This window comes from Alosa sapidissima, chromosome 4, assembly GCF_018492685.1.
Source record: "Alosa sapidissima isolate fAloSap1 chromosome 4, fAloSap1.pri, whole genome shotgun sequence".
Lineage (NCBI taxonomy): Eukaryota > Metazoa > Chordata > Actinopteri > Clupeiformes > Clupeidae > Alosa > Alosa sapidissima.
In genome coordinates, this window is record NC_055960.1 from 4,405,746 (window position 1) to 4,432,141 (window position 26,396).

General features: G+C 39.7%; 1 protein-coding gene and 1 long non-coding RNA gene across 2 annotated transcripts in view; one reads left to right on the plus strand and one right to left on the minus strand.

Annotated features, from left to right (window-relative positions):
• ippk (inositol 1,3,4,5,6-pentakisphosphate 2-kinase) overlaps window positions 1-26,396 on the minus strand; it is a 70,084-nt gene that overhangs the window by 31,795 nt on the left and 11,893 nt on the right. Inside the window, exons 2-7 of the mRNA XM_042089274.1 lie at window positions 21,887-21,946; window positions 21,578-21,673; window positions 21,409-21,475; window positions 3,778-3,899; window positions 1,422-1,511; window positions 1,087-1,145 (exon numbers count right to left, since the gene is read on the minus strand). Coding sequence (XP_041945208.1) covers window positions 1,087-1,145; window positions 1,422-1,511; window positions 3,778-3,899; window positions 21,409-21,475; window positions 21,578-21,673; window positions 21,887-21,946 — 494 coding nt within the window. The remainder of the gene's footprint in view (window positions 1-1,086; window positions 1,146-1,421; window positions 1,512-3,777; window positions 3,900-21,408; window positions 21,476-21,577; window positions 21,674-21,886; window positions 21,947-26,396) is intronic.
• On the plus strand, window positions 7,238-8,757 carry LOC121707058. The gene is made up of 3 exons (XR_006031216.1): window positions 7,238-7,620; window positions 8,126-8,301; window positions 8,429-8,757. It is a non-coding gene; the product is annotated as an uncharacterized LOC121707058 (long non-coding RNA).

Consider the following 26,396-nt stretch of genomic DNA (forward strand, 5'->3'; position numbering starts at 1 on the left):
AACGTTCTTTTTTCAAAACTGTGCAACTCACCGAGTGGTGAATTGCACAGTTTTGAACTTGCACATGGCCACAATCTTTTACCTTTTTGTATTTACAAGCTGCAGTAAGGACTCTCCATTTTCTTTTTCACCTTAAAATAAAATCTGTAGCCTATTTTGCGGACTTCTCTAAATACTTCATAAACGAAGGTAAACAACTAGTCACTAAAATCGCCTATTAATGCAAGCTTGTGTTATTTGTGCATTTGCAGTGTTGTCTGTATGTTTGCTTAATCCCTCTGGCGAAGCACAAGCGAAGTACTGCTACCGTATTTTCTGGACTATATGTCGCACTGGAGTAGAAGTCGCACCAGTCAAAAAAATGTGTCATGAAGAGGAAAAAAACATATATATAATATATATATATATATATATGTTGCAGCTGAGTCGCAGGACCAGCCAAACTATGAAAAAAAGTCTGACTTATAGTCCGGAAAATACGGTACTTGGGCGCAGAGATTGTCCGTGCTGTAGCGAGTGAGAAAAGTACTGATGTGTTGCATGATATCTCTGCGCCCAAGTAACGGTGCTTCGCCCCAATATAGTCCCAAGTCAATACCTGCCTGGGAGATCACCTCGTCTTAATCGGCATTGCCGTTTGTACTCGCTGTGAAGACTGAGGCCACAAGAAGTATTTTTTTTTTTGGCTCACTTTTATTCACAACGTACTATCTGGCTACAAAGGATTCTATTTACTATGCTAAGCTAACCTAGCGGGGGCGCTACCGGACTACGGCAACGCATGCACAGAGACAAAAATGTTTTTGCTCACTTATCTAACTCTAGGGGAGACAGTGAGTAACCCAATTTTATAAAACGGTTGCGTGTTCCTTTAATATTCCACCCAGACACCTCCAATTCCATCAAGCAAAGAACACAGAGAAAAAAAAAAACAGCCACTAATTTGATTTCCATTAGATTTACTTTTCTTAACATTCTGTATGATGCTTGGTTTACAGCAACAAATGAAAATTCAGTTTGAAATGTGGTGTTTCTTTTTTTTTACATTTTAATGTCTCAAGTGCAGTGAAGTAATACAGCACTTACCCTGAGAAGAGGTCCAAGGGGCAATACCGACTCTGTCGTTTCCACTTTCCATTGGCTAACTGCAGAGGTGTCAAAACATGAATCACAAGGACCTATTGTAGTTCCAGCGCTGTGGTGCATATTAAGTACTTAACCAACAGTGGGGCCAGAAAATTCTCCAACTTTCTTTCAAATATCTCTCACTGCTAGAAACACATCCCTTACATGTTATCATTTTGTTGAGCAAACTACATGCACTTCAGCAAAGGATTTAAAGTTCAGCTCACACATCATTGAATGCTAAAACTTCAGAGGATGGAGGGCTGAGGGTACTATGAGATTTATTCTGAGCTTACCTTATAATGTTGGTGCATGCAAAACCGGCACACTTTGCGTTTGCATTCCTTAGTAACATGCCCCGAAAAAGGAAGAAATCCACATTTTGGCTGGAGAAAAAAAGTATTTGATCAGTAGTAATAATTAGTCTTGTAATATATTCAATATATTGTCCTTAGAATGCATGTTGAGTGCTTATGCCTGATGAGTTAACAAATGTACACAAACATGTGACACACACAGGCATTTCTCATCTGAAAAGCATGTGACAAGATTCCTGGCTAACGCAATGTCCGAATCACTCTTCTAATTTTGGCAGTTCCCCTCTCATTCTTGCCTAGAGGCACACCCTGTGCTTTCACTGATTTCAAATAGTAATTCAAACCTCCTCAGATTTGTTTCTTCCTATTACGAGTAAACTACTGCTTAATGGCCAGAAGCATACTATTTTGATCTGAAATCATTTAAGTACCATCATACCATACCAGGCCAGTTGCTTTAATCTAATACCCTTCTGGGTTTGAATGTATGTTTGAAGTATAAGTATATGATATCACTAGCAGTACCAGGTAATGAGCGGGATAACGCCGAGACGGGCAGAGGAAACTCTTTACCTTTGCCTAGTCCATTAACTATAACGGGACAGCTCGGCAGCCGTTCTCTTACTTATTATATAGCTCTTTAGAATGCTGCAGAAAGTTCCATTAACATGAACGGACCTTCCGAAAATTTGGATGTCCGATAATTCTATAAAATGACCACTGCAAAAATGACTGACTGCTGACAATGGAAATAGGTTTTCTGCTTCCGATTTAAGTCATCTTTCAGATCACTCCACAAGCATTAGGTTCACTTGTCACAATGGAACTTTATTAGGGTTGGGTATCGTTTGGGTTTTAACCGATGTCTTCCCCCTTAAAACGCAATCATTTTTTAACATGTTACATATGCCAGTGCTGAAGTATTTAGATTCCCAGCACTAGTAGGCATTTTAACAGCAACTATGCACAAAACAGACTACCTCCTGTCAGAGCAGCTTAGTTAGCAATATCGTGCGGTGATGGTTCCGTAGAATTTGAATGCTTGGGAATATCAATGCTGCAGAGGTATGTTTGTCACCTACAGTACATATTTATGTTTTTACCATCAAACTTTTAGCATGAGCTTCAAATTCACTGTGATGCTATGGACCTCATGCATATGAAAGATTAATGTCAGTATGTAGTTCAGAAGTTATCAGAACCGTGAAACAAAGTTCACATTACAACTTTGCTGATAACATTTCAAATAGATGTCAGTTAGCACATTAGCAAGTTTTTGTGTTTACTAGGCTGTTGGTGTTGTTTCATAGCCTTTTGCTTGTGTGTAGTTATTTGCTAGATTTCTACAAGAGCTTGGGATATTGCTTTAAAGTAGGCTCCTTGTCAATGGCATGGGCTCACGCGAGCTGTCAAACACGGTCCACTAGCCTATATGGTGCACCCCTCTGTTTATATGTCTTGACGTGTATAAGTTTATGTTAGCTAACTGTATAATGTGGTGCTATCAAAGCAAGATGTTACAGATGGCGCATGACGTGCAGTGAAATCCATCGAAATGAGGCACCGAAATCCACGTTGTTATTCGATGTCGTTACTACCATCTGCCTCGGCGCCGGTTACATATTGGAACCATGTTTCGGTGCCCAACCCTAAACTTGATTGAGAGAGAAAGTCAGCAAGCAATATGTTGATATGCTACATCTGAAGCTTTGAAGTTCTATTCAGTTGTTAAGTCTGACGTCACTGGCCCAACAGCTTTTTCATCAAAAAAACAGTTTACCAGCTCAGTCAGCTACTTGTAAGACACTATTTGAGTTAAACGAGCACGGTGGTGTCTCGTAAGAAACCAACTTGTGTTCCATAGGTCTGGGAATGGGTTTCTGAGTGTGTTTAGAGGCCCCAAACATGGTTAAATAGCATGCCCCCAGATGTTATCATTATAAGCTAATTTCGAAGCGCTAGCAGCCAGGGCAGATCTCTGGTTTGGTCGAATCCATTTTTGTCGTTTTTTTTGCTTACCCCAACATGGGGTGACCCTAAGGAAAATGATTTTGGGGTTAAAAATGGCCGTAATTTCCCTTTAATAACCAAAATTACGTGGCAAACTATTTGTGACTTAATGGGAGCGATGAAATGGTAACAAATAAATTCTAAAGAGACATATTATATGTTTATTTTGTCATTTTGGCAAATTCCCTTATCATAACATTGGAATACAAGTCCGATCAGGGAAAGAAAAAAAAAAAAAAAAAAAACTCATTCACCCTTATTTTCCAATACTGGCAGACTATCCCTTATTTAACTTTGTGTTAAATGACAAACGGCAGTTATTCACCTTTATTTCTACACAAAGAGGAAGTCTGTGATCTCCAAAGTGACGAACGTTGAGATGAGTGAGATTCGGTAGACACAAGGCATATCCACTAAATGTATCCATAACTTTGTCACAGCGCAGTTCTGAAAAGAACAAAATAAACATAGAAGACAACATCAACCAACAATTCTTTCCTTTAAACTCAAAATCACCAAATTAACTCATTCATATACAAAATAAACAATACATGCAATTACATTCTTTAACTTATGTAGTTTTGGGAGAGATCATGTGACCAACAAGAGCAATGGTCGCTGAGAGCTAGAGCTCCTCACTCACCTCCTTATTTCATTGAAAAACCAGGTCTATTTACTTTTCTTTGGCGTCAAATCATTTTATTAGTCATTACAGTGACTCCGTGAAATGCCTTCAAGCGCAAGAAAGCAGGTATCTGTCGTCCAAGTTATCTATTCAGAAACAGAAATCTGCTAACATGGCGGCTGCTAACGTGGCGACTGATGCTAGTGCGGACTTAAACATGGAGGACATTATCGCTCAGGTCTTGGAGAAGCAACAAAGTGTGCTTGAGTCAGTGGTCCACAAGGCAGTAAAGGGAGTGCTAACAGAAACACTTCGCTGCAACAAATCAGGACAGAGCTTGAGATGCAGAAAACTACTGTACGTGATCTGATGCAACGAATGGACAAGACACAGGGGGATAACAGGCAGATGAAAAAACTAGTGAATGCCTGTGTTGATGACCAGAAGAAATCCTGATCAAATCCAAGATGGCGGCGCGTGCACACGCATCAACCTCTCCGTCCCAACCGAATGGTGTTTTGTTCGTTTAAAAAGTGTTTGTCCGAAAGTTTTACGTGTTCGTCTCGTCTTACTACGTCGTACTACAAGTACAGCAGGCAGTTTCTACTGGACATCTGCAAAAGCAAGTTTTGCAGCGTTCTGGACTTTGCAACAGAGACGCTAAAGGAACTCTGACTACTCCGGCCTGCAACAACACCGGAGCATGCTACTCCTCCCCCGGAAAGAAAGCGTCGGAAGCGGTGTGCGAGGAAGCAGAAGCGGGGCAAGCGCGGAGGCGTCCGGGCCAGGCTAGCGGCCAACCCAACTCGCCCAGCCATACCATCCATTCTCCTGGCAAATGTACGATCACTGGACAACAAAATGGATTACATACGACTGCTGAGATCAACGAACCGGACAGTGAGTAACTGCTGTGTGCTCGTCTTCACTGAGACTTGGTTAAACGACAACATTCCGGACTCTGCTGTACAACTGGAGCAGCTAGCATGCCATCAAGCAGACAGGGCCATTGTAAAGGGAGGAAAATCACGAGGAGGAGGAATCTGTGTTTATATCCGTGACGAATGGTGCCAGGACACTGTAGGAGTATGCAAACACTGCTCACCACTGGCGGAGTTTATGATCATAAAGTGCCGTCCTTTTTACCTGCCAAGGGAAATAACTGCGATTCTGCTAGTTGCAGTATACATCCCGCCTACCAACAATAACAGCGATAGGAACACTGCTCTTAGTGAACTGTACCAGGCTGTCAGTGAACAGACAGCACACCCAGACCGGACCTGGTCTACACTACAGACAAAGGAGCATACAAAGCCACCCCCCTCCCCCACATTGGACTTTCTGACCATATCACTGTTATGCTAATGCCCACATACATACAAAGAGTGAAAGCAAACAAACCGGTTCGCAAGCAGGTAAAAGTGTGGCCTGAGGGAGCCTCTGATGCTCTTCAAGACTGCTTTGACACAACAGACTGGGAAATGTTTAAGCAGGCGGCCACTTATAACAACCAGACAGACATAGAGGAGTATACAGACACTGTAACCTCTTACATCACCAAGTGCATTGATGATGATGACCACACGAAAGACATCATCACTCGGGCTAACTGGAAGCCATGGCTGACAGGGGATGTCCTCAGGCTGCTGAGGGCCAGAGACAAAGCCTACAGAGCTGGGGATGAAGCTGGCATTAGAACAGCGAGAGCCAACCTGTCCCGTGGCATCAAGGAAGCGAAAAAGGAATACACCTCACAAGATAACCACCCACTTCAAAGACAGCAGGAACGCACAAAGCCTATGGCAGGGCATTCAGGCCATCACGGACTACAAGCCCGCGCCACAGAGCTGTGAGAGCAACATCCCTCTGCTCAACAATCTGAACCGCTTCTTTGCTCGCTTTGAAGCACAAAACAGCACTTCCCCACAGAAGACCCCTCCCCCTCCACACGAGCAGCCCCTGTGCCTCTCTGCTGACAGCGTGAAGAGGACACTTGCTGCTATCAACATCCGTAAAGCAGCAGGCCCAGACAACATCCCAGGTCGTGCGCTGAAGGACTGCGCTGAGGAGCTTAAGGATGTCTTCACAGACATCTTTAACACTTCCCTGAAGCAAGCCATTGTCCCATCATGTTTCAAAGCTGCCACCATTATACCTGTGCCGAAGAAAACTGCTCCATCCTGCTTCAATGAATATAGCCAATAATCCAGCAAAAGGTAACAAAGATATTTGTTAATAAAGATTATTGGCATGTCCCTGGGTCCTAGATCTTTTATCTTAATTCCCTCTCTCTGGTAGCTTCATTAACTTATCCAGCAAACTCTTTAAAAATCACAAACTCTCGCTGGTAACCTAGCCAGGTTAATTTCCCTCTCTTCTCAAACTGACTATTCAAACATGTTTATTTAAGATGTGGGCTAGGCTATATGAAATGCCTGAATGTGGTTGATGTCTATAGAGGCACGCATGCTCCCTGATCTCCCTGGCTTCAAGCTCATCCTGCTTGTCGCACACATCTGAAAAAAAAAATCTCCTGTGCACGACCTGCCTGCGCGAGGCTGAAATTTCTTGTGCGACAGAGGAAATTACGCAATTTTGACGTCACGTTGTCGCGCTACCGGTCGGGTGCGGCGAGTATGTAGTACGCTTTAGCCTATTTATTTGAGTGTTTTTCATGATTGTGTTGCTATTTCTTTTCCCTGTTTGCTTTTATTGATAACTGAGGTGATTTAAAATCAGAGGAAGGTTAAGTTTAAGTTTTTCTGGTCCTTATCTGAAATAGATTTATTTTATAAAAAATCAATAATTATCGATATCGACTGATATGAAATACTTATATTGTGATAGTTTTCAGCCATATTGCCCAGCCCTATCTGCCACTGTACATCGCTCTGCCTGCCGGCCCTCCTGAAAAAGCAGGAGGACATTAAACATAATTGTTGCCGAGCGTAATCCCAGCCTACGAATTCAATAACAAAATAAATCATGCATAATTGTGACCCGCTCTGGCGAAATGAGTCTGAAGTCACAACGTTCTATTTTGAGATATGGCCGCTTACAGTAATTAACATTGAAAATATAGATTTTTTTTTTTACCTTATATGAAAGAAAAGGTCTTAAAAATGAATCTCCCAAAGTTTCATCATCACAGTAATTGCGAAAATGCACTTAAATGGCTGTTTAAGTTGACTTGCAACTCTTAATCTTACAAAGAATATCTCGAATAACGCCGTTTTACCAGCCGGCTCAACCGAGGATTTCGCACGAGGATTTTCCTATGTTTTGGTATTCCCTGAAACGTCATGATCTCAGTTATCCAAATATGGTGTGAAAACGTCAGTCCCTTCTTATTAAACCTATCAAAATGTTCACAGAGTCTCCTCAGTTGCCAATAGGAAGCCCCGTTTACAGCCTTGTGCGACGCGATTGGTCTACCTACCATCCTGTCAGATTAGCAGTGCTAATGTAGTCTAATGCTAGCAACATCTCATCACACCAAGGCGACAGTTTTCCGTGCTTATGAAAGCGCAATTAAGGCAAGAGGTAGGTGTTATCCAATGTCGTAGTGGTACAATAAGAGGGGGGTAAATGTAGTAGGCTATGCAGAATCAGATGTTTAAAAAGACATGCAGAACATGTTTGATGATGGAAGCTTATTGCTGTGATATTAATCCTGTAAGGCCTGTATACTTTTAAACTTACTCTTTATCATAGTCTGATGGTTTCCAGGCCTTAGTGGGTTCAATCTTAAATCAGGATAATGCAGTGGGATTTGGCAATGTTAATAGTTGCATTTGGTACATAAACTCTTTTAAGATGTGGATAAACTGTGTTTACTTGCGTTTAGCTACCACTACATCCTTGCTTATTACTGAGCATTTGTGTGCTGAAATTATGTAAATAAGCCTACACTGCAAATAAGCCTATGCTGAAAAAACATAATAAGTAGATCTACCTTGATTACAACAGCATTAAAAAAAACTGAGATGTTGAAAACAGTGCATTGATACAGAAATTAAGCAAGCCTTTCCCTACTTTGTTTTATCAGAACATCGTGTGGCGAGTCTTGTGACCTTTCGACGCCTGTGGAAGACCCTTGTGCCCTACATTGTGCGTACAAAGCCAATGACTGACTTGTGTCGTTGTGAATCAGCGTGACTGGCAGTCATTCCTCAAGCCATTCTTCTGACCTCTCCCTGGTATAACCAAACACCAGCATTACAGGTATGTAGATTACATCAATAACGTGTTGATATATGTAGGTAATTGTTAAAGTGTGTGCGTGTGTGTGTGTGTGTTTGTAAGAATGGATGATTTACTCATATTTTTTCTCAATCTTCTGTATTTTCAGAATGAGCAGACTATCCTGGCTGGGTGTTCTACAAGAAATTTGCCAATTCTGAGGAACGTGAAATATGCCTGCTCAAAGAGGATGCACCACCAATGCAGAGACCCCCTGCTGTCAAGCCTCCTGGTTTGGATTTGAAACGTCAGGACTATCTTTACCAACACATTTGTGAGTTTTGCACCGACAATACAAAGGACAATACATGCCCAAAACCAGCTGGGGAGGTGAGCTGTTTCACTGAGAAAGAACCTAAGAAACGTAGAGTTGAAATATGATTCCAACTATGTGTCTCTGTGTTTATGCCACACACACACACACACTCTCTCACTAACTCACTGACTCTCTCTCAGTCTCCCAGTCTCTCTCTAGATACATGTATATAGTCAATGTCTCTGACACACACACACTAAACACTCACTCACTGACATTTTGCCCCTCTCTCAAAGGCTTTAAAGCGAAAATGTAGTATGTCTGTTTTGACTCTCTCAGTCTCCCTCTCTCTCTATGTAGATACATGTATATATAGTCAATGTCTCTCTGCCAAACACACTCACTGACGTTTTGCCACTCTCTCAAAGGCTTTAAAGCGAAAATGTAGTATGTCTGTATTGACTCTCTCAGTCTCCCTCTCTCTCTATGTAGATACATGTATATATAGTCAATGTCTCTCTGCCAAACACACTCACTGACGTTTTGCCACTCTCTCAAAGGCTTTAAAGCGAAAATGTAGTATGTCTGTACTAGGGGTGTAACGTTTCATGTATTCGTATTGAACCGAAACGGTACGGGCGTCACGGTTCGGTGCATAAATTTACACGGAGAACACACGGTATAAAAATACATAAAACTTGTGTGCGGATTAATTAATGTCATGAGCAATTACTGTTAAGTAGTGAGAGTTACGAGCGTTCTTTAGCGACACCTAACGCTAATCTGTAGCCTTGCCTTAGCTCTGATTGGCGCCTATGTTTTTTTTGTCAGGTCGTCGGTCGAGTCCGTCAGTCATTAGCAGCACTAAGGTTAGACCCACAAGAGTTAGAGGATCCGCTGGTCTCTTTAAGATCGCAAGTTTGAGAACTTCAGTTACAGTAACGTTAGTAGCCTACAGGCGAAAGAGTGGTGGATAAGATGAAACTGTGTGTCGGCGTTGTTCAGCAGTTGTTGGGTATGTGAGTGGAAAAAATGCAACACATATACGAAGCCATCACCCAGATGATGTAGGCTACCAATCACTGAAACGAGGGGAAAAAAACTTCCCCTGCGCTTTGGATACACATACAAATAGGGCCAAAACCTATGGCTTAAATTAAATGATTTCGTAATGACAGAAAGCTATGTAAATTGCGTGGTAATTACCTTTATGTTGGGGTAACTTGTAACTTCTCACATGAGGAGCTGGTAGTGTTAAGTGCATAGACAGTAAAATAACAACGCTAACCAGGCTAATAAACAAACCATGCTCCGGTGAGTTAACGTCAAAGGGCAAAGTCACGTGACTTCTAGTTGTAGTCTGTTTATGAAATGAAAGGAGCAATTTCGTTTTTTTAAAAAAGGCAAAATAGTGTGATATTTTCACAGTTAGTAGGCTAGATTATTACTTTACACACAATAAAAAAAAAATATTGAGGCAAATTGTAGACCCTTCCATATACAACTAAACACAGATTTTGAAGGTCTTGCTTAAGTGGATTTTTTAAAATCATTTTTCTATGTAATTTGCACTTTCAGAAATAAGAGATGCTGTAGGCCTATTTTCAGTTTTATAGCTGATTGTCTTATTTTGTTTACAAGTTACAGATGGAGTCTGGGTACTTATTGTACTGTTTAGCCTACATCTTACACACTTCAGGCTGTTGCAGATAGCTCAGGGAAGAGACCGTGACACTAGGTGGTATAGCCTGAGACATGTACAAAAAAAATGTTTTCTGCATTTTTGTTTTGCTTTTCCCTCCATTGTACCAAACTCGTACCGAACAGTGATGTCCGAACCGAGGTATGAACCGAACCGTGACTTCTGTGTACCGTTACACCCCTAGTCTGTACTGACTCTCTCTCAGTCTCCCTTTATCTCTCTCACACACACACACACACACACACACACACACACACACATTGTGGCACTGTCTCAAAGGCTTGAAAGCGAAAATATTGTATGTTTGTAAAATCTTTGGAGATATTCATTAATGTTCCTGTTACACATCCAGACTGAGGGCACACTACTGTAGCTAAAATGTGTTTGTATGTGATATTTGATCTACTTATGTTTTTAGTCCTTTTTAATATATATCTGTTCTGTCTTTTGTGGTTTTGGAAATGAGTCTGTCAAATTAGCTGAACTGAATTGTATTGAATCTCTGTAAAAAGCGCCTTAAATTATTATTGAATTATTTGATAAATATTGAATAATATGTAATAAATATTTTGAAATAATTGATGTTTCAGTCTGATTTAATAGCTTTTTCTAAGTATCTAAATGCCTTTAGTAAAATCATGTTGTAAACACACTGGGTGCAGCTCTGGATGCCAAGGATTACTGAAGAGGTCATCAAAAAACGGACGGAAAACTTTAAATGCGATTATCTCGGGTTTTCAGTTGGAAAAAGGTGCTGCCACGCCATAATTCAAATGAATGTAACCTCCATAACCATTTAAGATAGGACTTTGACCAATACATCATTTTAAAGCTTATGTTCCCATCTTTCCCAAAGATACCAATATCTCAATTTTGAGTTCTTGGTCACTCATTTTGCTGGATCAGGTCACAATTAAACATTTCCTCGATTTAGGCTACTTGGGTATGGCTTAAGGCTTGACTACACGGTGGTAACAAAAATCTAAATCGAAATTTGCTGTCTACATTGTCAGTGTTGGGGGTAACGCAACTACGCAAATCAAAACAGTGGTGTGATAATTGAGCCAGTAGAGAAATTCCCAGAATTAATCTGTAGCCCTGGGTAGGCTTCTGCAGAAAACAATGTTGTTGCCGATTTAATACTATCTGGCAACGTTTTTAACAGGCTACGCAATAGAGGCTGACAACCATGGCCCACGTTTTGGTTTTGTAAATTAATTTGCCCTACTTCTTGACTGCAATGTAGTCAATTGACTGCTTGACATGTCATTTTTATTTTTCTGTACAATAAACAAATACATCTGCTTTATGCCGCAGAATTACGCACTTGGCCAGCCTATAGAACGGGCACATTTTGGAGAGACCAGAGAATGTACACACGCAAGAATCTGTAGGCTATTTGTGGCAGGTTACCAGCAAACGATGTTTAATGCATTAACTCAAGACTTCAAACGTTTTCTAAACAATACAAACAGAAAGGATGCAGCAAGCAGCAAATGTAGAAGAGCAATTTCCAGTGGAATAACAAAATGCTGAATGAAGCCCAAAGATATGAAGGCATATCTGGCAAGTTGTTATTTTTTGAAGACATAAATGGTTGGGCTATAGGCCTAGTTTGCAAGAAGGAGACAAAAAGCGTGAGCATGCCACACCATCCACAGCTGTGGTAGCAAGGATAGGAGGATTACTGTTAGCGCAGGATTTATATAAAATTCTTCAACAGAAGGCCTGCCTCGAATGCAGGCTTGCCCAAAAAAAAGGCCTGTGGTTTGCGCAGCCTACAGTAAGTAGGTCTTAGTGAGTTAGGAGTCCTCTCGACTTCTTTTAAGCTGTCTCAGAGGTGGAAAGTTGCGTTCGTTGGGGCCAGGGCCGGATTAACAATTCATAGACCCTTGGGAACAAATGTCTGATGGCCCCCCCCGCCCCCCAGCCAACGTGAATCGGGCGGTCAGTTAATAGGCCTATATCGTGAAGATTTTTATTGCCATTTAAGGCACGAACGCATCTGTGAGGCCAAGCCTCACCAAGTAGCCCGTTTGTTTACAACTAACATTACATTTAATTAAACTGCTTATAGGCTATGCCGAAATAGTTTCAACATTTTGAATATCAGTGTCGGGTGAATTAGGCAAAGTAGCCTTATGGCTGAAAGCTGCTTGGGATCCCCCCGTCAGGCAATAACCATACAAAAAGTTAAAACAGATGACATGATGCACATCACTGATGCGCAAATAATATAGCCTAGATATTCCAATATATTCGGATACATGTGTTTATTTTAGAGGGGATATTCAAACGTCATTTTTGAGCAATTTTGGCAGCCCTATTCCACTGTAGGCTACGCCAATCGTCTATTAACACCTTCCACCTAACACTGGTGAGTGGGGGTCGCTATAATTCGTGTGAAATAGCACCATTGAGTAGCCTATGCGAAATAGCCTTAAAATCGTTCCGGTGTTGTGTACCTTCTGGTTTCTCCACCTACTGGTTTCTTTGCGCGTGCATGCTCTGCAGCAGTTGTCAGACATTCACAAACAAGTGGTTTTATGCGGTTTGAAGTCGCTTTTCATCCGCCATGAGCGCTCGGCTACATTACAGCCACTCAGACAAAAGACATGTAAAAAATATATGTTTTGAAAACTAGCATTAAACTGGATTCGATCCCACAAAAGCAACACACGCGTGACTCTCTCCAGCCTGATTCCCTACTCTTTGAGCCAACTAATATGTTACGCGAATCAATTAACTATTGTAGGCTACCATCAATTAATAACATAGGCAACACCCAGGTAACATGTTGTCCAGGTTATCTGAAACATGCCCGTCATCTACAACAACTGGTTACCTTGGGCTGCTACAGTCGTCAGTGCACTGTGCACAGTAGGCCTATGCTACTCTTTGTGGTTGATCAACTAAAAATAAAAGATGTATTTGGTGATGACGTTATTGTAGGCCTAGTAGACCTAAATTCTGAGAAATTAAATGGTACGAGAAACGATCTACATAGCGCACCAGACCGCAATGTCTTCAAGGGTTGAATGAAGGGAGTTTGCAAAAATTGTGTATTTTTCAAGTCAATAAATTCTTAATTTTCGAATGTGACATCTGACTTTTCAAAACCATAGGCCTGGTAGTCGCTTAGACAAGGAGTTATACGATAAAGGCAATACCATTTGTGTCACCTAATGCAGTTCAGTGAATTAGCAAGATACCATCAGAAGCCAACAATCTATCTGCTTTACTTTTGTGAGTTGCGAACACCTAGGCTATGTTATAGACGTTCTATGAGGTACCATTGTTTAGCTGAGTCACAAAACAATAAGCTTTGTCAGACTACTTTTAAAATGATATTCAGGGCTATATACATTTTAAACATATGGGGCTGAAGACCCGACAAAGCTTTGCGTTAATTCTTCAGGTGGGAAGTGTCAGGAATTTTCAAACGAGAGACGCTCTCATTGGTGGTTAGTATATGGAGTAGGGGATTGACAGCAACATACACTGTAGCCAATCACATTATGAGAGATGCTGAATTTAACATTAACTGCGATGTTTGATTTAAAATTAATGTAAATTTAGCCGGGACTGTAAGCTGGCACACGTGGGTGCTCGATGCTTTCCGTGGGTGCTCGAGCGACGGAGCACCCACAGTATCGGCGCCTATAACAAGCGTATCTCGCGGTTGAATCCATTACAAACAAACATGCAATGTGAACGTCTGGGATTGGGAAGAGCACTAAATGCTCTACTGAATAAGCACAAAGTCAAGCCTTTAAATGAACTCTTTATTAATCTTTAATAATCAAAAAAATAAACGCTAATGAAGTAAACTTGTGACCATCAAAAATCGTTTATCTCCTGTAACTCCGTGATAACAGGATGTAACAGGAAGGCATTTGGCTGAGCAACGGAGGTTAATATGCTCTATATTTTGTCCAAATGATGTCTGTCTATCATCGTTGCACTCGGAGAAAACCAGAATGTTTAATTTGTCCTGCGTTTCTTCTACGGCTGCAAATGGTGTTCACTCGCAGTTAAACAAATATTTCTTTTTTAGGGCAGGGCAGGCATATTTCTGGCTATTAAATTATTTCTAAACCAGTCTGCTAAAGTCTGTAGTGAAGTCTGTGTAGGGTTTTCCAGGCTCCATTTCTTTTTACGAGACACCCTGCTCACTTGAGACATCTGCCGGTTGTTTGGGTTGGAAAAAAACAAATTAAAGTCGCGTGATATCGCGCGGACCGTGAGGGAAGCTGGCCAAGTCGAAGCACTGCCCATTGTAGAGCCAAACTGGCTGAGTATATATCAATCAATACTGATTCAGTTTCTGACCCTGCATTCGTTTGGCAAGGAACTAAAGGATTTATTAGAGATTCACGACTTCCTTTGCAGTCAATTTGAAGAGAAAGAGAGAGGTAAGGATTGCAGAGTTGGAAGAACATTGTAAGTCTTTAGAGCAGTCTCTTAAAACTTGTTTTTCTAAATCTACACCTACTCTTTTAATAACTAGTCGAACAGAACTTAACGATTTGCTAAGGAGAGCTGAATTCATAATGCACAGCAAAATTAAAGCAAAATTATTAGTGAAGCAAAATTATTATTTTAATGGTTGTAAACCAAGCAAGTTGCTTGCTCTGAAATTAAAACAAAGCGAATCCAGAGCTATTATCAACAGCATTCGCTCAGACCGAGGTATCTCAACGAATCCTAAAGATAAACTCCACTTTTCAATCCTTTTATTCAAAGTTGTACGAGTCCTCCTGCAATCCTGATCCGACACAGTGTCAGGAGTTCCTAAAAGAGCTGGATCTACCTCAGCTTGACCTAGAGGAGGCAGAAGAACTGGGTCAACCTATAACACTAGAGGAACTTAACTCAGCATTAAAAACAGTTAAAAAAGGGAAAACGCCAGGGTTAGATGGAATTCCATCAGAACTAACCTGACTCGGCCAGATGGATTTGCTCCGCATATCCATCTGGGAACTTTTCATTGAAGAACTTTTGGGAAGGGGCGGAAATACTGGTTAGCTGATTGGATAAACCATCTGTCCATCACCACCTTTGGTGGTTATCGACGGGCCAAATCAACCAATTAGATGAACAAAGTGTTCTTCCAATTCCTTCGTTTAACATACAATCTCGACAAGGATGCCTGCTTTCCCCCATGCTATTTGCAATCTCTTGAACCATTAGCCCAAGCCATAAGGCAAAATAAAATCTGTAATGTCCAGATCAAATCCATAAGCAGCTCGATATCATTATTTGCAGATGATATTTTGCCATCTCTGATCTTGAGGACTCTATTCCAAAAGTCCTTAGGATCTTTAACGAATTTGGCTCAATCTCTGGCTATAAAATTAACTGGAATAAATCTAATCTTCTTTTATTGAACAATAGGCATGTGATATCAACTATTAGTGTTACAATACCAATCCAAATGACATATTTGGGCATCATCATACACACATCACTACAGCGAGTTGTCCAGGACAACTATGGAACTATATTAAGTAACGTTCAGAGTGATCTGGCTAAGTGGTCTGCGCTGCCGGCATCACTACAGTCTAGGATTGTTGTTGTTAAAATGAACATAGTTTCCCGTGTGAATTTCTTAAGTACAATGATCCCCTTTCCCCCACCAATACATTTCTGGAAGAAACTTGATATTTTAATTCGGCAGTATATTTGGAACAATAAACAACCTAGGCTAAAATACTCTACACTGCAACGTACCACAAGCACTGGAGGCCTGGCTCTCCCCAATTTTAAAATGTACTACAAGGCCTTCCAGCTACAGGCCCTCAGAGTGTGGATGGACCCCTCATCTACAGTTCCATGGAGAGAAATAGAGCAAAACCTCATTGGAAGTTTAAGACTGCAAGACCTTGCCTTTGCTGGTGTTTGTCCACCAGTGTATGCTAACCCTTGACCCTATTATCACCAACACATTGGCCAATTTTAAACAGGTGAAGGAGCACCTGCGCTACACCAATAAGTGGCATCTTAATACCCCATTATGGCACAATACACACTTAATGTCTGGTAACAAACCTTTTGCTTGTAAGCACTAGAGTGACAGAGGAATTTACACTCTAGACCAGTTATTCGAGCCGAGAAAGGCATGTTGAGTTTTGAAGACCTGAGAGTTAGTTTTGAGGTCCCCAGGACATCCTTTTACTTTTATCTTTGCTTAAAATCAGCCCTAAAGTGTTATGGAGTGCCATGGGGAAACTGTCTTGAGGCACACCCAGTCATTAAATGGTTTTTTGATTGCCCTGTGAAAGGGTTAGTGTCCATGATTTATGCTAAATTAATGCAAGTGTCCATAGGAGAACTCCCAATAGTAAAGAAATGGGAGCTAGAGCTAGAGCTGAGCCCCGAGGGGAACACAATTGATTGGAATGCAGTTTGGGACAACATTTTCCACTGCTCCAAAAATCCAAAATCACCAGTATATCCACTTCAACATATGTCATAGGACATATTGGACACCTCAGAAGAGATACATCTCTAAAGCTACTCCCACTCCCTATTGTACCTTCGGTCCTGAACAAACTGGAACTTTCCTGCATATGGTCTGGGAATGTGAACAGGTGCATGAGTTCTGGCATAAAACATCAATAATATCTGATGTGATGGGGTGTCTAATTCCTACTGACCCGATTGTTTTGTTGCTTAATGAGGATTCTAAACTAGACTGCATTTCCGGCGGGAACTGCGAAAGTGTGCTTGCCCTGGTCCGGTCACCAACGTGAGCAGATAGTGATATACGCTATGCTGAACCTGGCTTGATCCAAGCATTCTAACAGTGCCTTTCAGTGTTGGAGCAGTGGCAATACCTCAAAAGTTCTATTCAACTATTGCCTTGCGGGGTGAATGCGGTTCGTTGGATTTTACCTGTAGCCTGCCTTCGAATTTAGCTTCTATGACTAAAATCAAATCAATAAAATAAAACAACAGCAGTGATTGGCTGCACGCGTCTTGCACCTCTCAAACTGGGCTATCAGGTAACCTAGAGAAAAATTTGAAATTATGAAATATGACTAAGGCATTAAAATGCTGCTTGTTTGTCAGGATACTTTTTCACTGATTTATTTTAAAAATATGAGCTATGAGTGTGAATGTTATATATTCCATCCCCTAATTCTGTTTTACTGGTTTATTTGACAAATATGATATGGATTTGCTCTATAAAGACCTTATGTCTGTTTGAGATTGTTTTGAGAGCCTATTGATGCATCTCAGAATAAAGGAATGTCCACAACATTAGTGATGTTTTTTTTGTGTGTGTGAATGTATTTTACTTAACTCATTGAATGTAGCTGGATACTCATGAACGCATGTCTCTAATAGCCACAATAGGAGTAATTTTAGCAACACTGTATTTTGTGTGGCCCATAACGACCCAGCTTGTTCAGCTCACATTCCTTGCTTGTTGTTGGTACATTAATTCCATTCAGATTGCCACTTATCTGAGATGTAAGAGTTTAGTATAGGTTTAAGGTCTGGGGCAGGGATTTGACATTCTGAGACTTCTTCATTGAGGGATTGCTTAGCAGCACTGTCCGCTTTCTCATTTCCCCTCAGACCAACATGGCCTGGGACCCAGCAAAAAACTACACTCAAGTTCTGGTTCTTTAGACGTTCTAGTTGATCAAGCTCAGCTTTGGTTGTACTTTTTGCGTGACATTAAAGCCTACTGGAAAGATTTTTAATTGCAATTTAATTGAATGCAATTTACTTTTACGATTAAATAAAATTCATTTATCCCTCTCACCCATAGTTTTCTATTTATTTACAAATGTACATAGGCCTACTGTAATTACATTTATACATAGTTATTCTACTGATCTTTATACTATTCATTCTGCACAGACTTATTCTTACTACTCTTATAATGTTGTTTCTGCACTACAATCACACTGTTTCCACACTGCACATAAATATATAACAGATATGTACATAACATACAGCTGTCATATTGAATATCCATATTTATTCTGTTTTATTATATTCTGTTAATACACTGCATATATCTATGTTATTATTTCTACTATTATAATGTTACTGCTACATCTACATACATTATTCTACTTATTGTATGAGATAATAATCCCTTAGTTATGCCTACAATGCAAAATTGTTCCCTCGTGATTGTTAGACGCATTTCAAAACACCGCGACGTGAAATGCCACCACAAAACATTGTTTGTGAATCGGTCTTATTAGGAGTCCTCGCTTAAGCCGTCACAGACTCAGGCGCTACTTTTAGGGCTAAAATGCTTCCTGAATTACTCTTAGTAAAAAAAAATAGGAGTCCTAAAGTTACGAGTGACGAAGTTACGAGTACAAGCATCTTATATCAAATGACCATGGCATTATGCTAAGCAACATGAATCCCATAACGTTACAGCAACATCTCCTCCCTATGACCTAGCTAGCTAGCTTCTAGCCACACAAGAAATGAATGATTTTAAATCTCTGCTTAGCATTCTAATAACAGAAGGGGCACATTTATGTTGACCACTACAACATGACTCCTTATGTCTGTAACTCTATAAAACACTTACTTTCATAAAGGAAGCACACCATCCAGCACATACACATGGAAACCGATATTTTAGGTACTTGGCCACGAACTCAAAACGTGTCTCTCTGAAGCTCTGTTCTAGAATCTTTGCTCTGAAGGCTGCGTTGCTAGGCAACATCAAATAAACAAAATGAGTCTTTTCAAGGTATTAAAAGTGTACGTGTGATTACGAATGGATGTGTGTGGTTTGCAATTACAATAAACAAGAAATAACATTTCCAATAATTTCCCATGATAAATTACATAATATTTGCACCTTCCTTACTTGTGAAGCTCACACCGTATTTCAAGTACACTAGTGAAATGTAATACAACGTTGGCACCTAGCGTTCAGATGTAGGCTATTTAACATTAACGTGACATTGCTTGCTTATTCTTTCGTCAACTCCATGCTTTTTAGGAAAACAATCTTTATCATAGTTCCCTCTTCAATGAGCGATTACCAGCACGTTTTTGTAACAGAGATAGCCGTTTATTGTCCCTAGGTTTACAGAAACACCTATTCATATTAATACGTAGCCTATGGAGTGCGGCCGACCACTGTTCATTACGGCCCAGAATGCCTTGCATGTATTTACAACAAAACACAGTAAAACCTAAATGCCCGTAAACATATGCATTTGCATACTTGTAACATTTTTAATAATACTCTCCCATCATGATATTTAACAATAATGAAAAATTTTATTTGAATACCGTCAATGTGAAAATAACTGTACTACGTCAGCAATAAATAGCTAATGTTCTCCTTACCATTTCAGTTCGTAAGTCCATACTATCCCATGGCAGAGCAAGGATTTCATGATTGGGCAAGGTTGCCCGGAGACATTGTGGCTGCCCAGAGACATTGGGCATACTTGGAAGGAATTTTGATAGATAGTTACCAAATACGGGTGGGTCGTTTGCCAAATGCTGGAAACTTTTGGAATGTTTTCTCTTTTTTTTAGCTTATGCACCCTCACATTGGAGTCTCGAGTTCAAATACAAAATTTGGTATCGATATGTGACAGTTTTCCTGAGATATGGACGACTTCCTGTTTTGGAGCTTCGCCGCCAATTTTGTTTGCCGGTGACGGGCAAACGCTTTCGAAAATCAAAAATCCTTCTGGTAACTTTTGTGAGGCTTGGTCCAAGGATAATGTACGTATGTAAGTAATGTATGTAATGTCGTTCGAACCAAATTTGTGACCTGTGAAAATTTAGTTTCGCTTTCTGTTCAATCCAATATGGCGGACGAACGACACGCCCACCTGACGTCATCTTCGCGACCAACTTACACCGGTACTGACCGGACGTTTTAAAGTTTAAAATTGGCCTAGGCGCTAGAGCTGACAAAAGGTTAGGGAGACGGGAATAATAATAATAATAATAATAATAATAATAATAATAATAATAATAAAACTTAACAATAAGTGTGCTGCTTTGCAAGCACACTTAACTTACACCTGCTTGAGAGACAGAGGAAAATTTGGCTAGCCGGCTCAACTGCAACCAAGAAAATGATAGCTCAACGTTGGCTCCCCCCCCTCACTCCCTTTGCATAAAACAGTGGTTAGCGTATTTTCTAGATATAGTGACGCTCGAGCTATCTACAGCAAGGATTAATAAAGCTAAATCATCAACTATCAACCTATGGGAAAGCGCAGCAGCACAAATATCAGATCTAATGACCTCAGTGCCACAAGAACTAGAGGAGAGTGATTAGGCAGGGTGAGATTTCAGTTTTTTGTTTGATTTGTTTTTTTGTTTGACTGTTTCGTTTTGTGACCGCATAGGGTGAGAGGGTTTTTGTGTTTTTTGTCTTTTACACCATTTGACACAAACTGTAATATGTTATGGAAGTTATTCTGTATGTCTGAATGATATAAATGATGAAAATTGATCACAAAAAAAAAAACAGTTTTATTAGGTGCTATTGAAAACAACTTGATGACATAACCTACCCCTTCTTTCATCAAATATTATGGCTATTGATAGGTTAAGCCTATCGTGCACTTGCAAAAGAGTAAATGTGCAAAAGTCTTAGGCATTGAAAAAAATGAAATGTGAAAAAAATTAATTGTTTTTAACTTATCAAATTACATACAAAGTACAATAAACCCTCTACCCTCTTGTACAAGTTCAATTGAAGCAAATCATGCAAATATCAGACTTTAAAATACCCACTAAAATGCCCATCTTATTGTTCCTCGTTAGTGAGAGGTAAATGATTCAGACTCCTGACTTCAGGCTTCTCTGTTTTAACTGTAATAACAATCTTGATCTAACTTTATTCATATTTTATTAGTTGAGTTTCTTGCTAGACTCTAATAATGTGGGAATTTGAAGTGCCTTGTAACATTTATAAATGTACATTGGCTTGTGTGTAGAAATGTTTAATGCAAACTGCAAGATGTGATTAATTAATAGCCTAAACATCACAGGACTACATTGTGTCTGATTGTTTTGTTATTTGAAATGTACACAATGCTTACAATCTTAGTGATGGAGTCAAGGAAACTAAGGAGCAACAACTGTTGCTCCAAGTCTCCAAGGGATTTACCTGGTCTCTCTTGCTGAACTTTCAAAGACAGATGTCTCACAAATTCCAGTGGTAGGTTAACAACTTCCTGTTAATAGTAGAATAAATCATTTCATTTAAAAGGAGCTGTGGAATCAGGCAGAGTTGAAATATTTATATATATTAAAAACAAATTAGGAGAGTCACTTACACCACTGTGGACATATGCCTCCCCCAACAATGGCTTCATAACATTTTTACTAAAATCCACAATGCTGTGAATGTGTCGATAAGCCTGTTCTGTTCTCTAAAAATAGAAGTAAAAGCCAAATTATTATTTTGGTTTTTGCTTTAAAATTGATATAATTTCAATATTTACCCTTCAGGAGTGTTACAACTAGGTTACACATTCAGTTATTATTAACACAAGGTCAGGTTGCAAATGGTTTTATTCAGTCATAAGAAAGAGAATGAAGAGTAACTCAAAGGGCATTAGCCCTAGAAACATAAAAGTCTTTACCTGTTGGGTGTGCTCCGCATCCTGTGATGGGTACTTCAGCAGTCGGAGTACTCTGGAATGCTGAAGAGCAAAAACAGAAGCTTAGGATCAAAGATTGCATTTTCCAAAAAATTAGGCAATGCAGACCGCAAAGACTGTTTGGTCAACTTGCCCTGTGGGTTGATAACTGGTGTAGCAACCTACGGTGGGCAGTAGCAACATGCTAATTCGCTGACAGCTTTGCAAATGGACTCATTTTTGGTTACAATGACAGACACTGTTCAATCATCAGTGTTTCCCACAGAATTGAATTATATTTGTGGTGGTAGGTTTGCAGAATTAACTTGAATGCAACAGTTTTTAGCAAATTAGAGCAGCATGGTTATGATGCTAACCAGATTTAAGCACAATTTAGTACAACCTGGAAAATCATTGTGTGGTGGTCAATGTTGATATTGTGGTAGGCCGCCACAAATAAGTCAATGTATGGGAAACACTGCAGTTAACCCTATGTGTCAGTAATGTTTTGAAATCAGCACTTTGTGGGAAGTTTGCGTGCTAACTTAACATACTGGCTGGCAGACACAACCCAAATATCCTCAGAGAGAGAGAGAGAGAGAGAGAGAGAGAGAGAGAGAGAGAGAGAGAGAGAGAGAGAGAGAGAGAGAGAGAGAGAGAGAGAGAGAGAGAGAGAGAGAGAGAGAGAGAGAGAGAGGCACACACAGACGATACCGTGTCTTTCTAAGCAACAAAAGGCCTAATATTTAAACAGAGCAGTCTATGCAGTTTGGCACTCTAACTACCGTTTTGGTGCCGAGCTACACAGACAGAACACGCAGAACTGAAGATTCACATCGGCATCAAGGTAATGGCATAGCCACTGAGTCAAGTCAATGCAGAAGCATAAATTAGCCTTTAGTGTTCATGGAAGGCCAAATGGCAGCTCCTCATCAGAGGACTACAGTGGTAGAGTTGGATCATGGTTAGGATTTTAAAGATCTAGGATTTTAAAGATCAATGCCTACTTTATTTTCAGTCTGTTCCATTTTCCTACATTTTGTTAATGTAAAATAATATAATACATTGCCATATTTGCATTTAGCCTGTTTATTAAGTATCCTGCCAAATGTAGGCTAATTTATTTATTTGTGAATCCATCTATAGCTAATCCAAATATGCCCATGGTGACCTATCTGACAGCATACTGCCTAATACTACTACTAAAACAGTCCATTTTCTCTTCCACAAAACCCAACATAGGCTAATCAAGGATATGTTTTATACTTTTAGTTTTTATTTGAAATATCTGCATTGATGGGGGCAGTAGGCAAACGTTAGGCCTACTTTCGTTTTGCACTCCAGCTTGTATTCGGTGTAAACAAACAAGCATGCGTGGAAGCCTGGAGTTGTCAGTAGCGTTCTACCTTTGAATAAAAATGGGAGTATTACGGGAGACTACTTTTGTGCTGGTTCGCTACAGCTATATTTTGCATATTGCACCCAATACATCAACTGGGCTAAAAGGCATGTTAGGTTACCTTTCCTTCTCTCACTGCATTCTCAGAATCTCATCCCGTTTCTCCTATATCCAATGAATTCGGTGGATAGAAGAACTAATTTCTTCAATCTTTGCATCTTGGCTGGCTAGTCTAACTTTCCGCTTTTTCTGCGCGCTCTTGGATTTGATATAAGCGACTACTAGCGAGTCACAACGCGAAACTGCTAACGTTGATGGGAGGTGTAGTTTTTATGCTGCATTCGCGATGTGATTCTATGGTTTGCACCAGTAATGTTTCTTGATGTTGCGGTGTATTTTAGACAAACATTGACATGGTTAGAAGTCATTTGCACCAGTGCTAGTCGACTAAAAGTCTCGTAATTTTAGTCTAGTTTTAGTCAAAAGAAAACTAAAGGTATCTTAGTCAGTTTTAGTCAACGCATTTTAGTCTTTTTTTATAACAAATTATTTCTGATTACCATTTGAGTCAAATAGTGTTTCACACATCTCAATTTTCCAACAATATTGTGTGTCCACAGGGCTACTCGTCTGTTATAATTACTCATTCTGATTTTTTGTCAGTCAGTATGTTTACATGCACAGGTAAGTCGAGCTACAGTTATAGCTCGGCTGGGATTTGACCATAGACAGTAAAAGATTTGACTGCTGTCATATTCGTAGATCAGTGTTTCTCAAAGTGTATTTAGATATGGGAATAGCGGAATGATAGCGGACAAGCTATCCCAAGTGGTCCGCGAGCAGACGTGGTAAAATATAATATAGATGAGTTGTTTGCAATATTGAACCAACTTGTATGTAAAAACAGTTCTGCAACACTGTCTATGTAAGATATGCCAGTTTAAATCATACAGTATGAATCCACACAATAAGCAAAGTGCAAAGACAATAAGCAGGGTGGTTCAGTGAGTAGGCCTTTAGTGTAGACTAATTATAGGCTACTGTTGAAGTAGGTAGTAGGTAGTTTTTTTTTAGCTAGGGTTAGTTAAGTGGTCCTGAAACTGAAAAAGTTTGAGAAACTCTGTCATAGACCAAAGTATTAATGTTTTACTCCGCCTCGCTAGATGGCAATATGCGCCCAAACACCACACATTCCCCAAACAGACTCTCCATCTTAGCCATAGCTAACCTGCTAGCGAACTTTCCATATTAGCTTACTTGCTAGCAAACTTTGCATCATCAGTCTAACTAGTTAAATAGTTGACATTACATGATGAACATTTTCGTATGGACATTCTGGTGGATGTTAATTTGTATGAGAGAAGCTTCAACTTCTGGGTATGTAGCATTGTGGCATAAAGCTTAGGTAGTTAGTTTGCTAACTCTGGCAGAAATCTCCAGTGTTCTTGTTCCATGTAGTTTCGTGTTGCAGCCACAGGGTTGCAGCAACAGCACGTAGACTAGCCTACAGGAAAGCTGTTGCGTATGAACTCATTCAGAATATTTTGAAAACGTAACAGCTAGATATTCTGTCTTCTCATTTTGTAGACGAAAATGAAGAGAGATTTTATCTTAGTTTTTATTTCATGCAAAACATTTTAGTCTCGTCTTTTTTCGTCAACAATAATGCATCTTAAGAAAGTCGCGGCATCATTTTTACTCGGATGTGCGAGTGAAATGGGCGCACTGTAGAGCCCTGGAGCACCATACTCGCCAGTGTACCTGTGACACCAAGACATAAAAATAAACAAAACTGAGGAAACAAGACAAACATTAACACTTAATATTAAGTCCGTGGGCTGAGAGAGAGATGACTCGTGTCATCTGAATGAAAAACACACAACATAATGATCTTGAACAGTCAGTAGAGCAGAGGAAGCACGGGTCAGCTGTCTTCTTCAGCAGTTTCTCTAGGCAGATGCTGAAAAGTCAGATTGTGCATCAAGTTGATTGTGAAATGAAGCAGATTCAAAATAGACTTGTGCTTTGCAACCTTTATGAGGCTTTCTAACACTTAAGAAGCATCCAGACTTCAAAATCAGATTCTCAAAATTTGCTGAACTGCGACCCAGACAGTATATTCGCTCATTATAGGCCTACTGCATAATCTACCGTACTTTACTGCAGAAATGCGAAATGCATTATTTTAGACATAAAAGTACTGCACTGTATTGTAGTATAACTGCACTGAAAAAACTGCAGTTATTCTTTGTAAGGGAGGTTATTTGGTAGTAATGGTAAATGCTGCAGATGCACAAATCTACATAAAACAGATATGAATTTACTTTGAAGTGACTAGGGTTGCAAATTTCCGGGAATTTTCAAAGTTGGAAAATTTCCATGGGAATTAACAGGAATATACGGGAATAAACGGGAATTAATGGGAATAAACTGGGAATTTTTAATATGGCAAGTTAGTCTATAACAGGGAACTTAAATGTAGTAGACAAAACCCCATCTTGCAGCATAATACTAGTTAAAACAACTTGATTTAATGCAATTTCAGTCAAATTTCTACCCTGCACATGGGTGGATGACAAATAAGCCTGAAAAAAGGAATTTAAAAGAACTTCAAATATCATCCCTAAAAAGTGTTTATATGTGTTGCTGTATCTCTAAACTTGACTAATATATTTTTTTTTTTTCAAAAAAAAAAGTGAAATATATATTTATATGTCAATTTGTCATGTTAGTGCCTAAAATTGTCATATGGTGTGACGTGAAAATAATTTGAAATAAAATGAAAATTAGATACTTTTTTCTACTTTAATTTATGTCACTGTACATTTTAATCACGTTTGCTTTGATATGCAACATTTCCTTGTGAATATTTAGAAGAAAAACCTAAAATTTAACAAGTTATTTTGTCAAGGTGGAGAATGCTCCTAAGTGTAACCAGATATTTTAGCTTAATTCTAATATTTCTTGTAAGAACTCACTCAAAATTCTTGAGGTTCTTGCAGATACCATTTCCTTTGTGTGCTATTGATGTTTTAATGATTTTTCAATTATAAAGTCTTTTTTGTGACATTATTTAATGTCACACCAAATGACATGGTGTCACGCCATATGATG